We start from the raw sequence: 13,635 nt of genomic DNA on the forward strand, positions 1-13,635 counted from the left end.
ATGTACTTTCGCTTTGACAGACACTGAAGCATACACAGAACGTATCTAGAACGTCAATAAGTTAAATAAAATGTATTTCAACCGTGCTTGATCTTATTTTAGTATACAAGAGTTCCATAAAACGTGGCTATATTATAAATACGATGAATTAAGGCACATGTATCTGGTCATATTTTATATGAAATTTATTAACCCGAAATTCCGAACCAAATAACACGTTAGCCATACTGTGGGTTTATAATAGATTTGTATATATCCTATCCGTCACATCGATATACGAAAAAAGATTAAAAAAAATAAATGTTACTTTTTTATTGAAAAGTACGCATATTCAACCTAGATAATGGATACTGTAAATCATTTGGATGTTTCCTAAAGACGTTTTTCGAAAAAGTAATATGATAAGCAAGCTCATGTAAAGTCTATTATATTGTATATTTTATGGTGGTTGGAATAGCGATGTTTTATTTTATTATTTTAATTGTGCTATTCACTTCGCGAATTTCGTATCAAAAGTATTTTCTCGAAAATTTAAATCTACGAATTAATATTGCTAGCATTGCATACATTAACAGGTATTTTCATTCAATTATGAAATGCAGATTTACATGTATGTGATAATGAATTACTGTTTTGATTTTGTTGGCTCATCTTCTTAGAAAAAACATACGCCATGGTGCGACGCCTGTCGCCTTTTTTTATTTCATACAATTGAATTGTGTTAACTCGAAGTCGAGACGGGATTATTGTAACACGTCGAATTACCCAAGTATTCGAGATTGGTTTACTTGAATGTAAAAAGGAACAAGTTGGTCGAGATCAAATTACACTTGTGCGTCGAATTAAACGTAGTCTTCTAATAAACGGGATACAGTAGTTAACTTGCATCGATAATGATGAATCACAACGAGTTTTGATAAATAAAGATATAAGCCTAAAATATAACTCGAATGAGGAAAAATATGTTTTTTTGTCCTTTTAAGATATGTTTTTTTGTCCTTTTAAGATATATTTTATTTAGTCATGCAAGGTTACAGGGTTCTCTGATGGCTAAACTAAAACAGAAGGTCGAAATCGCGTAACGTTAACAATTCGACCTTACCAAGCGTTAGTCTACATTTCGTACTTTATGATATTGTAATATCATCATAACTTCGATATGTTGATGAAAATAACAAACGAAAACGAGGGTAACCGTATACTAAACTTGAAGTTTTATTTGCTGGTTCAGCTTTCATACGATTTATCCTGGAATGTTTTTCCTTAAAGGGCCACTACCTTTCCGAAACGGCTTTTAATTTTTAAAATAAGAATGTAAAACGAGATCGATAATTTTGTAGAGTCGCAGAAGTTATTAACTATACGTTTACTAGCACACTTATCATTACCTTCAGAACTGTTTCATTAAAATAGATAAAATGTTAATTTTCATAACGCGGGTCGTTTTATGTTTCCCGCCGTCGTCCTAAATGCCGCGCGGTAGTTGAATATCACTGCGCCAGACCGCAAAACAGCGAAATTAATCTCCACTGTTATCGTACATTAGACAGGAAATCTTGCATATGTTTGGTGTTGTAACCTCATCTTAGCCATCGACATATATTTTCTTTTGTTATTAATGTTTTTAAGAAACCTTTAAATTTTGCTCCGGAAAGGTAGTGGGCCTTTAAAGTTTATTTCAAAGTCAGCTATTTTCAAATTACAAATGAGGGTACATTACAGATATTTCTTTAAAGGCCCACTACCTTTCCTGAGCAAAATATAAAGGTTTTCTTAAAACATTAATAACATAAGAAAATCCATATCGATAGCCTGATATGAGGTAACAACACGAAACATTTGCAAGATTTCCTGCGTAATATACGATAAGTGTGGAGATTCATTTTGCAGTTTTGCCGTCTGGCGCAGTAATATTCAACTACCGCGCGGTATTTAGGACGACGGCGGGAATCATAAGACGACCCGCGTTATGAAAATTAACATTTTATTTATTTGAATTATATTGTTCAGAAGGCGATGATAAGTGTAGTATTAACGGTAATATAAGTTTTGCGACTCTACAAAATTATCGATCTCGTTTTGCGTTCCCATTCTGAAAATTAAACCCCGTTTCGGTGGACGGAAATTGCCCACTACCTTTCCGGAGTAAAACATAAAGGTTTCTTTAAAACGTTAATAACATCAGAAAATATATACTCTACAAAATTATCGATCTCGTTTTACATTCCCATTGTAAATATTAAAAGCCGTTTCGGAAAGGAAGTGAACCTTTAAATTCAATACAATTATAATCTGTTTATACTTCATATACATGTATCATTATTGTAATACTTCAATATATTCATAACACTGTAAGTTATCACCGGAATGCCGTCCTTATTCTTGAACATCTTCATTCCAGGATACAGAAGTTCTCTAGTGCAATCACATTCACGTCCACATCTGTTTAAGTAGATATCACTTCCACGGCCAGATTCCGTCGTCTCTGTCTCTGTCTTTATACTAACAGATCTACCCGGAAGGGGAGTCTCTCTTAGTGTCACAGATTCGTCAAGGCACGTTTTGTCCGCTGACATAACTCGACTTGTGTCCCTGGCACTGGAAGACTCGTTACATCGAGTTGTTTTTAATATCGTGACGACAGTGTGAGCGTCACTGGTATCCCGAACTAACTCTGTCTCGTTCCTGCAAAAGGATTTGTAATCTGTATTGTATTTATCTAGTTTGATGGTGTTGCTATTTGGGATTGACAGGGGTTGGTGCAGACTTTTTGATGATTCCTGTGTACCGCACGTTAAAGCTTCATTTCCAGTATTTGTTTTCACTTCCATGCGCAAGTCATTTGATATACATGTAGTATACCTATCACACGTTTCTTGCGAACCATCCACAGTTTGATGTGTTATACCATGAACTCTTTGTGAAGAAAACTGGAAAATATTTGTGTCACTAACAAAATTTTTATATGACGTATCGCCCGTATGTATTATTTTGTGCTTTCGGCAGTCACTTAGTGTGGAAAAACCTTTCCCACAGATGTTACAACTATGCAACTTTACTCTGGTGTGTGTCTGCTTGTGTTGTAAAAACTCCACAGAACTACATAAAACCTCGTGACATATTTCACATTTGTGTAGTCTCCGTTCGGTATGTTTTCTTTGATGAATATATAAGCGTTTTGGTGTTCTAAATATCTTATTACATATACCACAGTTATAGGACATTTGTTCCCTATGCCTACCCATGTGTGTCATTAGATGATTAAATTTCTGAAATCCCTTGCCACAAAAACTACATTTACATATTATACGCACATCTCCTGCGTGGATCGTTTTGTGCTTCTTGCAGGTACTCAAGTCACCAAACCTCTTGCCACAAATATCGCACATGTAAGACTTCTCTCCAGAATGCGTTCTGATATGGGCATTAAGGCTATGTGGGAAATAGTACCCATTACCACAAATATCACATTTGTATGGTTTTTCATCTCCGTGTGTCTTTTCGTGGTGCCTGAGATCATCTGATGAATCAAAACCCTTGCTACAGATATCGCACTTGAATACGTTTTCTTTAGCATGATGGTCGAGATGTGTCTTTAAAAATTTCGATCTTCTAAATAGTTCCCCGCATAAACCACACTGATATGGTGCTATTTCCGTGTGGGTTTCGGTATGAGCATTAAGCTGGTTTAAATCGCGACATTCTTCACCACAGATATTGCACGTGTACTTCTTTTCTTTGTGACTCTTTTTATGATTTTCTAACGCCTTCGTTCTATGATACACCTTTTGACAGATATCACACTTGTATGTAGCATGCACTCTGACGTGCATTTTAAGTAAATATGGATAATGGAAGCTCGCTTCACAAATTTCACATTTATGACGCTTATCTGTTCCATGCACTACCTTGATATGTTTTGTTAGACTCTTCGAGATGGTAAAACACTTGTGACAAATATCACACCTGTATGACGTCATACCGTCAGGTGTTTGGATAATCCTGACAAGCTGAACTTTCTGGCCACCACAATTTTACCCATAGAAGACTTCTCCGTGTTATCTGATGTATTAAGCCTTTTATTCAGTTTTTCGGATAATATAAATAATAGTGTTAGAATCCCCTTGCAGCAAATATCACACCTTTTCACAAATATCACACCTATTCATCTGTATGTTCTTGAGGTGATGTCAGCAACAAGTTTTGGCTGCGGAAAATCGAATATGCGGGATCTGAAAAATCAAATGGAAACAATCTTGTATTTCTATGACTGTACATATATTTGTGTTCTTTGTGTCCTGATAACGGGTGGAAAGGCTAGAATTCGACAAAATCTTATCCTTTTCCCTTAACTCTCAACCCCTACCTCACCGTATCTTCTCTCTTTCCCTTTTTTTTCCTTTTTAAGTTTATGTTTGTTATCCTTCAGTATGAAAGATTGTAAAAAAAAGATAACTTTGAATATCCATGGGAAATTAGTCTTAGATTTGTATTAATGATATTGTGATTGTTAATGTTATGTTTCATATCATTTGAAAAAAAAAAAATTATCTACGCTGTTAGAATTTTTATGTTCTTTTTACCACTTCAGATAATTCCTATTGATAATCGTCATTAAGGATCCGGTGTTATCTAGAATATAACAGTTGGAATTCCTCTTTGATCCATATCTACACCGAGGCATAAAAACCGCTACTTTTACGTAACAACATGTACAATTACAAAGAGGTATATTTAATTGTTTAAATACCGTTATAGAAACATGTTCGTGTATAATACAGTTTCTTCATCTGGGTAGTCATTTCATCAACCAATAAACAAATTCTATGCTTATTGAAGAATTTTTCATAGCATTCATGTTTAGATGGTTTATTGAATATCTGAGACAGTTGCCTCAGGATATTACACAATATTGTTTGTCAAAGCGATTTGCCGAAGGGATCCTCCAGACAATACGCATATTGTCCCTCTACATATGTACATGTAGTTTATGTGTATGTCCTATATGTGTTCATTGTAGAACATTCGTTACCGTCCTCAATAATTTTATTTGTTATTTTGGTGTTATCTTGACAAAGGAGATGATCGCCTTGAAAATTCGACAATATTTTGTTCACACTGTTAGAATTACGTCTTTGCCCTATATAACAATATTATTTCTGTAACCCATAGACAGTAAACTGGTGTTTGTTTACCTTTCTGTCTCTCATTTAAAGGGAAAGTGTTAAACACTACAAATTAATGTGTTTCTCAAATAAAACTAATACATTTAGTTTGTGTTATCTCATTCTTTTAAGCAATTTATAATTTCGTACTAACTTTGGAGTAAACTTTCTGGTGCACATCGAATCATCAATTACTAATCAAAACCATTAGAACCATATTACATAGTCTTCTCTTCAAAGACGGAATGTATAATATCTGATGAATGATATGACGTTTGATTGTACAAACTGGCACTTAACATATAACAATACATTTTCGATACCAAAGAAATCGGTGATATATGTATATAAGAAACGAAATGAAATAAGCTTTTTGTTTACGTAGCGACGTTTCTAACAGTTTTGATCATGAATTGTTGGTCTTACTCTTGAACAAACTTAACATTTAAAGTGTTTTAGCTTTAAATGGGTAATGTAAAACAATGGCTTCCGCGAAACAATCTTTGATTTGACACGAGTTTAGGATTTAATATACATTTATGTACGCTTACCTCTAAAATAAATGAACATTAAACAGACATCCTGGTAGCGCTGTGTCCAGAAAGTCCACACATTTACTGAGCTAGAGTAGAACTGGAAACCAGAGGATATAGCAAGAATGTATAGCACTGTCGGATTTCTCTTTTTATATAGTAAATTATAACGTCGGTTTCTCCGGGGTGTCTCTCTATAAAACAAAGGCGACACGTTGAGTGACAGCTTGTGTCTGGAGGTTGTGTGGTCTGTGTGCCCTTTTATAACACGTTGAGTGACAGCTTGTGTCTGGAGGTTGTGTGGTCTGTGTGCCCTTTTATAAGGTCCGGACTGCTTAGTCCGGTCCTGATCTTGACCAATAGGTGCAGATTTTGGCTATTTTGCCGCTAGCGTATTTTCTAGGATTACCGAGGATTACTGTAAACCATGTTCCATTCGCTTGCGAATAACTTTCGCGAATTTCGCGATTTAAGAAAATTAGCGAAAGTTTATCTCCGCGAATACATACATGTATCTACATCATCTATATTTATTATTATCAGATAGTCTGATAGTTATTTTCAGTCAATTGCTAAATCAGCGAGTAGTAATCTTTGCGATTTTGTTTTGGAATGGAAATCGGGAACCAAAACGTGGCTTGTGTTTATTGGGGATATGATTTATATAGGTAATATCTGCTATCTAATCCTATTGTCATATAATTTAGTTGAAATTGTTTCGTTTATTGGGTTTTAAGCATAGGCATGTTTTATCAATGTACTGAAAGTGGTGTTTGTATCATGAAGAATTTTATTATATAAGTGCTACATTATGTATTTTTTGAACATTGTTAAAATTTTAATTCAGTATTATTTAATTTGATTTCCACAAATTTTCGTAACTTTATTTTCTTCTTGTGACGTGATATTTTAAAGCTACATTTTGTACATGTATCTATTCACGTCTGTTTCAGTTAATTACTCTATATATAACATATGGTTAATTGTAATTTATTCATTGTGTTTTTATAGCTCATCTACCCTTTGAAGTTAATTATCCAAACTGGTCTTACTAGTACTATGACACTTACGACTCAGACAATAGATAAGCTAATTATCTCACCTATCCGAGTGCCGACCAGTCATAATAGAGTCATATACATGCCAGGTGTCACCCATTGTATCAATTGTACATTTAATTCCATGTCTCATATTTTGTCATCAGTTAGGATCTAGAGCTCGGTCTCTACGGGTCGATTTTCGGACACTCCGGAAATCGCCTTCCGACTCATAGAAAAGTGATTTAATAAATTCGTATTTGAACAACTAATCAACGTCTTTGGATTTTATACCGCGACAAGGAAAAAATTACAACTACCGGAAATTCCGTTGTGAAAGATACATAAACTGTTACCTTTTCGAAGTTCGAAATATTTCATTTTGATGAATTAATAGGTTATAAATATCAATAATTTTATTCTCCTTTTTTTTGTTTTCTATTTATTTGCTCATGTAGATCAATTTTTGTATGGAAATGACAATAAACAAATTTGTGATGCTATGGAAAACACTCATCCTCAGTCCCAGGTGCAGATTAGACTGCCGCTAATATACCCTGGCATCGAGGATATTAAACAACCAAATTTGAAAATATTACACATATAAATGATTGCAGATAATATATAATTTCGATATGCATAAAATCCATGGACAGCATTGTAGTATTTTAAATTAATATTTATGCTGTACATTATCAGTGGAACGTCCTTTGTCTTTTATCATTATATGTGTATGTATTCGAACTTCTATTTGAACGATATCCACACACGATAGCCTTGATGATAACAGTTTCAATTTACGATTCAGCAGTAATACCTATTGTTAACCACGATGCACACACCTAATTTATCAATTTAGTTATATTCAAGTACATATAAGAAGTTAGATATAGGCATGCACAGTAGCACTAGTTTGAACATGGGCCGATACATGTACCTTGATTTAATTTCAAAACAATATTTCATTTTAAAACATATTTTCCAAAAAAAAGAAAAAAGAAAAAAAAAACATACAAAAGTATATTCGAGCTACGTTATCATCTACTCAGCTCATAAACAACAAATTAAAGTAAATAAATAAATAACAAAATATAGATAATACAATGATATATTTATTCATGTATTTTGTTTATATTCAATTATTCTTACTGTAGTATTCTAAAATATTCTGCACGCTATATGTTATAACCGGAATACCATCTTTTGTCTTGGAGATCGTCGTTCCAGGATATTCAAGAAAATTACCATCATATAAGCATTTACTTGAATATCTATTGGAACAAAAGACTCTTTCACTGAGTCGAGCTGCCTTATGAGGCTCATCAACTGCATTTATTTCACTTTCACAAGCAGCATCATTCAAAAGAGTTATCTCCCTTAAACTTCCGGAATCAGTCACACGCTTTGTCTTCTGTACAGACATAGTTATCTCCCTTACACTTCCGGAATCAGTCACACGCTTTGTTTTCTGGACAGATGTTATTTCTCTCGTCCTGGTGATTTTAGAACATTTCTTGAGTTTCCACCGTTTTACATTATTACTTCGTTTTTTATTACTTCGAGTTGATGAATTTTGGCACTCGAGTTCCAATTTACCCCGATCATATGGAGAAATCTTATCGGCAGAATTTGCGTTTACATTCAGGGATGCTTCAGATGCAAAAGTGTTGATATCCTCTTTATCACATGCAGAAATACCATGTGCTTTAAGGTGATTGTTAAGGGCACTTGATGACCTAAATCCCTCATTACATATATCACACTTGTGAGTCTCTTCGCTAGCATGCGTCCTTAGGTGTCGTTTGAGACTATTTAATGAACTGTACCCATCATCGCAGATTAAACACATGAAACTTTTAACTTTAGTGTGGATTTGCATATGCTGCTTCAGATACATTGATGATTTAAATTTCTTGCTGCATATATCGCACGAGTATGAATTCTCTCTGCTATGGGTCATAAGATGTATTTTTAAGTTACCTGGCTTGCTACATATCCTGCCACAAATTCCACACTTGTTTGGTAATTTTCCAGTATGAATGTTCTCGTGCTGCTTGCGGTAACTTTCGGTGCAGAATCCTTTGCCGCAAAACACACATTTATGTGGCTTTTCCTTGAAATGTGTCCATCTATGTGGCTTAAGTTCTCCTGAGGTGCAGAACCCTCTGTTGCAAATATCACACTTAAAAGGCCTCTCGCCAGTATGTTTTCTGTTGATATGTATCTTTAGCTTAGCTGCAGTGGTGATTCCCTTACCACATATCTCACACGTGTGGAGCCGTCCACTGGGATGTTCTCCGGAGTGCACACTGGTATGTCTTTGAAGAGCGGATGCATTTATAAATCCCTTACCACATATACCACATATGTGAGAACTCTGGCCAGGGTGTCTTGCTTTATGCGTCTTAAGCTGCCACAAATCATTAAAACTATTACCGCATATATCGCATTGGTAAGGTTTCTCACCGTTATGAGTTCTGGTATGTTTGCTTAGCGATCCTGATTGACCAAATCCCTTGCCACAAATTTTACACTTATACGGCTTCTCTCCCGTGTGGGTATTTATATGATGTTTTAGGTCCCCCTTGGCACCAAAGGCTCGGCCACAAATATCACATTCGTAAGGTCTTTCTCCGGTATGTGTTCTGGTATGTATCTGTAGAGCATTAGTTGTGCTCAATACCTTATGGCAGATATCACATGTTTTAGATCTTTCATTAGAATATTCCATTATTTCATTACGAGCAATAACTTTCCTTCAAAATTACACCACTTCGATTAGGCATCACTCCAGTATCTGTAAAGTGAACTTCAAAGTCTGAAAAGAAAAAAAGATAAATATGATAATCATTTATGGTTGTATCTTGTGTTCCAAAAACAATTATGTATTATTTAAACACGGGAGTTCATTCTCACATATTAAGAATTGTTTTAGATCACGCCGTATCTTTATAAATCTGAAGATTTTAGTGAAATTGTGCTACTCAAACTCCCCTAAGAAAGTGTATTACTGATGCTCAATCACTGCCTAACCTTCTCAGAATCATATTTGAGTCCAACAATCTAAATTTTGACGAATAAGAAGATAGATAATGTCGGCCATGTTGGTTGACGAATCGAAACAAATAAGGGTCGTGTGCACATCTCCTGATCATTATGGATATCTGTCGTTCAAGTTTCATAAAGTTCCGTGGAGTTTTCGAGAAAAGTGTCGGACAAAATTCTGGGGGGAAAAAAGAAGCAAAGTATATCCAATAAGTCCCTTTGCATCGTTTGAGGGACTAAATCAGGTACACTGAAAACTAAGCATTTGTCATCTGTCAGGTCACAAGGATTTCATAATCCTTGTATACGATTTATACGTACAAAGGTCTTAGTATCTTCAAAATCGCTATTAGCAGGTAGACTCCGAACGAGCTGATTTCAGACATGTCGCGCATTCATCCTGAACTCATCGGGTTTTATCACGGTAATATATATTCCCCGAGGAGTTCCGGATGGTCGCGCATTGTGGTTTTTATTGGTTTAATCATCCTATTAACAGCCGAGGTCATGTAAGGATGTGCCAAGTTTGTTGGTGGAGGAAAAGCCGGAATACCCGAAAAAAAACCACCGACCATCGGTCAGGACCTGGCTAAACTGCCCCACATGGGACTCGAACACGCATCCCAGAGGTGGGGGGGGCTTGTTAGTAATATGTCGGGCCATCTTAACCACTCGGCCACGCGTCCCTCCATGTCGCACTATCACATCGACACTGCGCAAATCGACAGTGCGACAATGCGCCAAGGAAGGGGAGACTTGTCGCACTTTAGGTGTTGTCGCACTGTCGCATGGCGCATTGTCGCACGACCTCGTCCTTCGCTTGGCGTGGTAGCAATGCGACGGTATCTCAGTAAAATGGCGTCGATATCGGAATTCATTCCCCATATGTAATCGATAAGAAACTCGGCATTTCTCAACATGATCGCATTTATCAAGCCTTACTATAGCAAATTAATCCCTTTTAGGCGCACTTTAAAAACTCGGCCAAGATTCCGTGTTGCCCACAGTCAGATTTTCTTGTGCACTGGCTTAGACAATCCGTTATCCAGCTAAACAAACCAATACAAAAGTTCTACAGATGCTAAATAATCTCAATTCGCACGCATCAATTATAACAATGAATCTTTGTGTACCAAAAATATAATTAAATAACAAACAAGAACTAAAAATAAAGGCTTACTTTGAGAAGACAAACAATCGTTAAGATGGAGTATAACCTTGGGAAGACCTTGATTATAATATTCACTTACATTTTCTCAACCATAAATATAACTGTCCAAAGATGGACGGACAACGGATTAATTTGTCATAGGTAAGTTTGCTTTGGCAGAAAAATAATACAGAGGGTATTTAGATCCTCGTTTGAATTATGTTTCATGGAATATTAATATTCTATGTTTGCCTAAACTATGTTAGGTATTTCTTTTTTTTTCACCCCCACATTTTATAAAATCAGAAAAAAATTGTCACTGTTTTTATTCGAAACTCGTTTCTTCCATATTCAGGCAAACTTTATATATATCTTGTTTAGTGTTACCAAACCGACCCGAATTTTCTACCCACGTACATAATTTTGCGTAACACTATGTTCTTATGAAAGGAAATAAGTACATATGTAACAGTTTTTCTGATCATCACATGTATAACGGTTCTACGGTCAACCAAATTAGGGATGGAAGAAAACTAACATTACAATAAAAAAAATCCTCCCGACCGACCGACGACCGACCGACCCTATTTTCTTTTTTTTCCCAGTGTTATCCTGACAGACATATTTTTTGGCCTTATATGGGTACAGTCATCATGAACACTATTTTAGGCGGTGCTGTGTTAATTCAGTACAACTACATTTGTATCAATGTAGTACGAATATATCTAATCTCTTTGTATTCCGAGACATATTGATTAAAGACTATGTATAGTATCCTTCGGCTGAATCTGTCCATTCAACACTTTGATGTGTTTTATGCTAATGATTTTCTTCGCACATTTTTAATTACTCGCCTCTCACAGTTTTCGACTCGCAACTGAAGAGACAGAGAAAAAGAAATTGTGGTCAGTGAAGTACAGTGAACATCAGCTGAACGTTCGAGCATTTATGTTCTCATGAGACAGTTGCACATCAAATATCACATAAATAAACAAATCTATTTTGTTGCATATATTTTTAGTAATATTCTAATTGTTACTTTATCTTGTCTCCAAACATTTATAATATTGCGATTTAAAAAATTGCGATTAAAAAAAGTTATCGCAAATGTAGAGATTTCCAGTTATTTAGGCTATTTTTTAAGGACTAAGCATTACGCAATTAGGTTTCATGATAGGGACTTTTACACGTATAACACGAAAATAGGTGGTTTCCGCGGACTGTTAACTGTACGTGTGCACCATACAATGTATATATTACCTTGTAGACATAAATTATACAATGTAATCTAGATTTAGTTACGTAATTGGCTAGGGGGAAAACATGTACCACGATTCCCAAAGTAAGGTTGTGTGTGTGTGTCATCATGTACAAAAAAAAAAAATGTAGTCATTCTCATGATCAGACACATACCACTAAATATAAATCAACTATCGCTATGTATTATCATCAGAGTGAAAGTAACATTTATAGATCGGAAGAGGGAGTTTTTTTAGGAAGATGTGGGACCAAAATCACTCTGATCTTCCAGAGTTACTCCCCTTCGTTTACACAAAGTAGCACAGTTACTACAAAGGCACATGTATACATATGTAAGATTTGGCATTAATCATCGATGTTAAATAGAAATCCAGCTTCAATAATCTTACCTCTAGTTTTAGTATTTTACTCTGTATTTGATGTATATCCGAGATTTAGGGCTGACCGCCATCTGAAATATAATCAGGCACTCAACTCAACCATTTCACTGACACAGTTCATACATTAATGCACATGGAGTAAGCTATTACATGTAGGCTAGGCCTTATTATTGATATGGGTCACTATAATGTCCCATCCGTGTGTAGCTACAGAGGTCATCGCGTACTGGGAGAATCGTGTAATCGTGTCACTGGTCAAACCACGATTCTCTGTACTATAAAATAGCATTACACATGTACGTACAACAGCAATATTTTGTTTACATGTGTATACCCATGTGTGCGGGTACGGTGTGCACGTGCCTTCTACCTCGTCACATCAGGGCGATGTCGTATCGACGATACCACGTGAATTGTATACCTACGGAATATTAATTTAGTTTTTATAACGGTAAGTGAATATTTCATGATTGAAAATGTTGTGTACCTCACTTTTTCCGGGGGGCTCTTCAATGAGTTGGGCAATGCAATACGTATAATGTTCATGCACATTTTCATTAAATATCTTACATATATTGTAACATAATTTGAGTTCGTAACCGGGTATTTTCCTGGGTTATCCTGGATTTTGGGTATTCGTGGTATAATAAACGAAGGAATCGCTAGTCTAACTTGAACAACACATAGCAACAACCAAAACCTATGGCATGTGTCCACCCATTGATACTCAGGGAGTTCCGAAAAACATACGTACTCTACAACCATTGGACTATCTTGTACTTAAAACTTGAGACAACAGAACAAAACAGGTAATTTAACTGTTTTATTTTTGTGATGTACAATTCATCAAAAGAACCTAAGAACGTATATTACGTAGTATAGGTACACCGTGCGCTTTGAAGTTGGGCGTCAGCTCCTCTCTGTAGTCTTCAAAGACAAAGAAAAAAAATTATGATAATTCAGGACCTGAGATCAGTACTAGTTTTTGCCATTTCATCTTAATGTGATCGAAACCCCCTGGTGTATTCGTAGGATGTCCTCACTGTAACCGGGACAAAATATGAC

General features: G+C 35.6%; 2 protein-coding genes across 2 annotated transcripts; both read right to left on the reverse strand.

Annotated features, from left to right (window-relative positions):
• Positions 1 to 2,303: 2,303 nt before the first annotated feature.
• Positions 2,304 to 3,833, reverse strand: LOC138316420 (zinc finger protein 626-like). Its single transcript, XM_069258115.1, has 2 exons — positions 3,315 to 3,833; positions 2,304 to 2,930 (listed from the first exon to the last, which is right to left on the reverse strand). Exons 1-2 carry the CDS (start codon positions 3,831 to 3,833, stop codon positions 2,304 to 2,306), a joined length of 1,146 nt encoding a protein of 381 aa, XP_069114216.1.
• Positions 3,834 to 7,511: 3,678 nt separating this feature from the next.
• Positions 7,512 to 12,684, reverse strand: LOC138316875 (zinc finger protein ZFP2-like). The gene is made up of 2 exons (XM_069258524.1): positions 12,580 to 12,684; positions 7,512 to 9,553 (listed from the first exon to the last, which is right to left on the reverse strand). The coding sequence occupies exon 2, from the start codon at positions 9,464 to 9,466 to the stop codon at positions 7,871 to 7,873; it is 1,596 nt and encodes a 531-aa protein (XP_069114625.1). The 5' UTR covers positions 9,467 to 9,553; positions 12,580 to 12,684; the 3' UTR covers positions 7,512 to 7,870.
• Between the last annotated feature and the right edge of the window lie 951 nt (positions 12,685 to 13,635).

The sequence above is a fragment of the Argopecten irradians genome, chromosome 2, assembly GCF_041381155.1.
Source record: "Argopecten irradians isolate NY chromosome 2, Ai_NY, whole genome shotgun sequence".
In the NCBI taxonomy this organism is placed as follows: domain Eukaryota; kingdom Metazoa; phylum Mollusca; class Bivalvia; order Pectinida; family Pectinidae; genus Argopecten; species Argopecten irradians.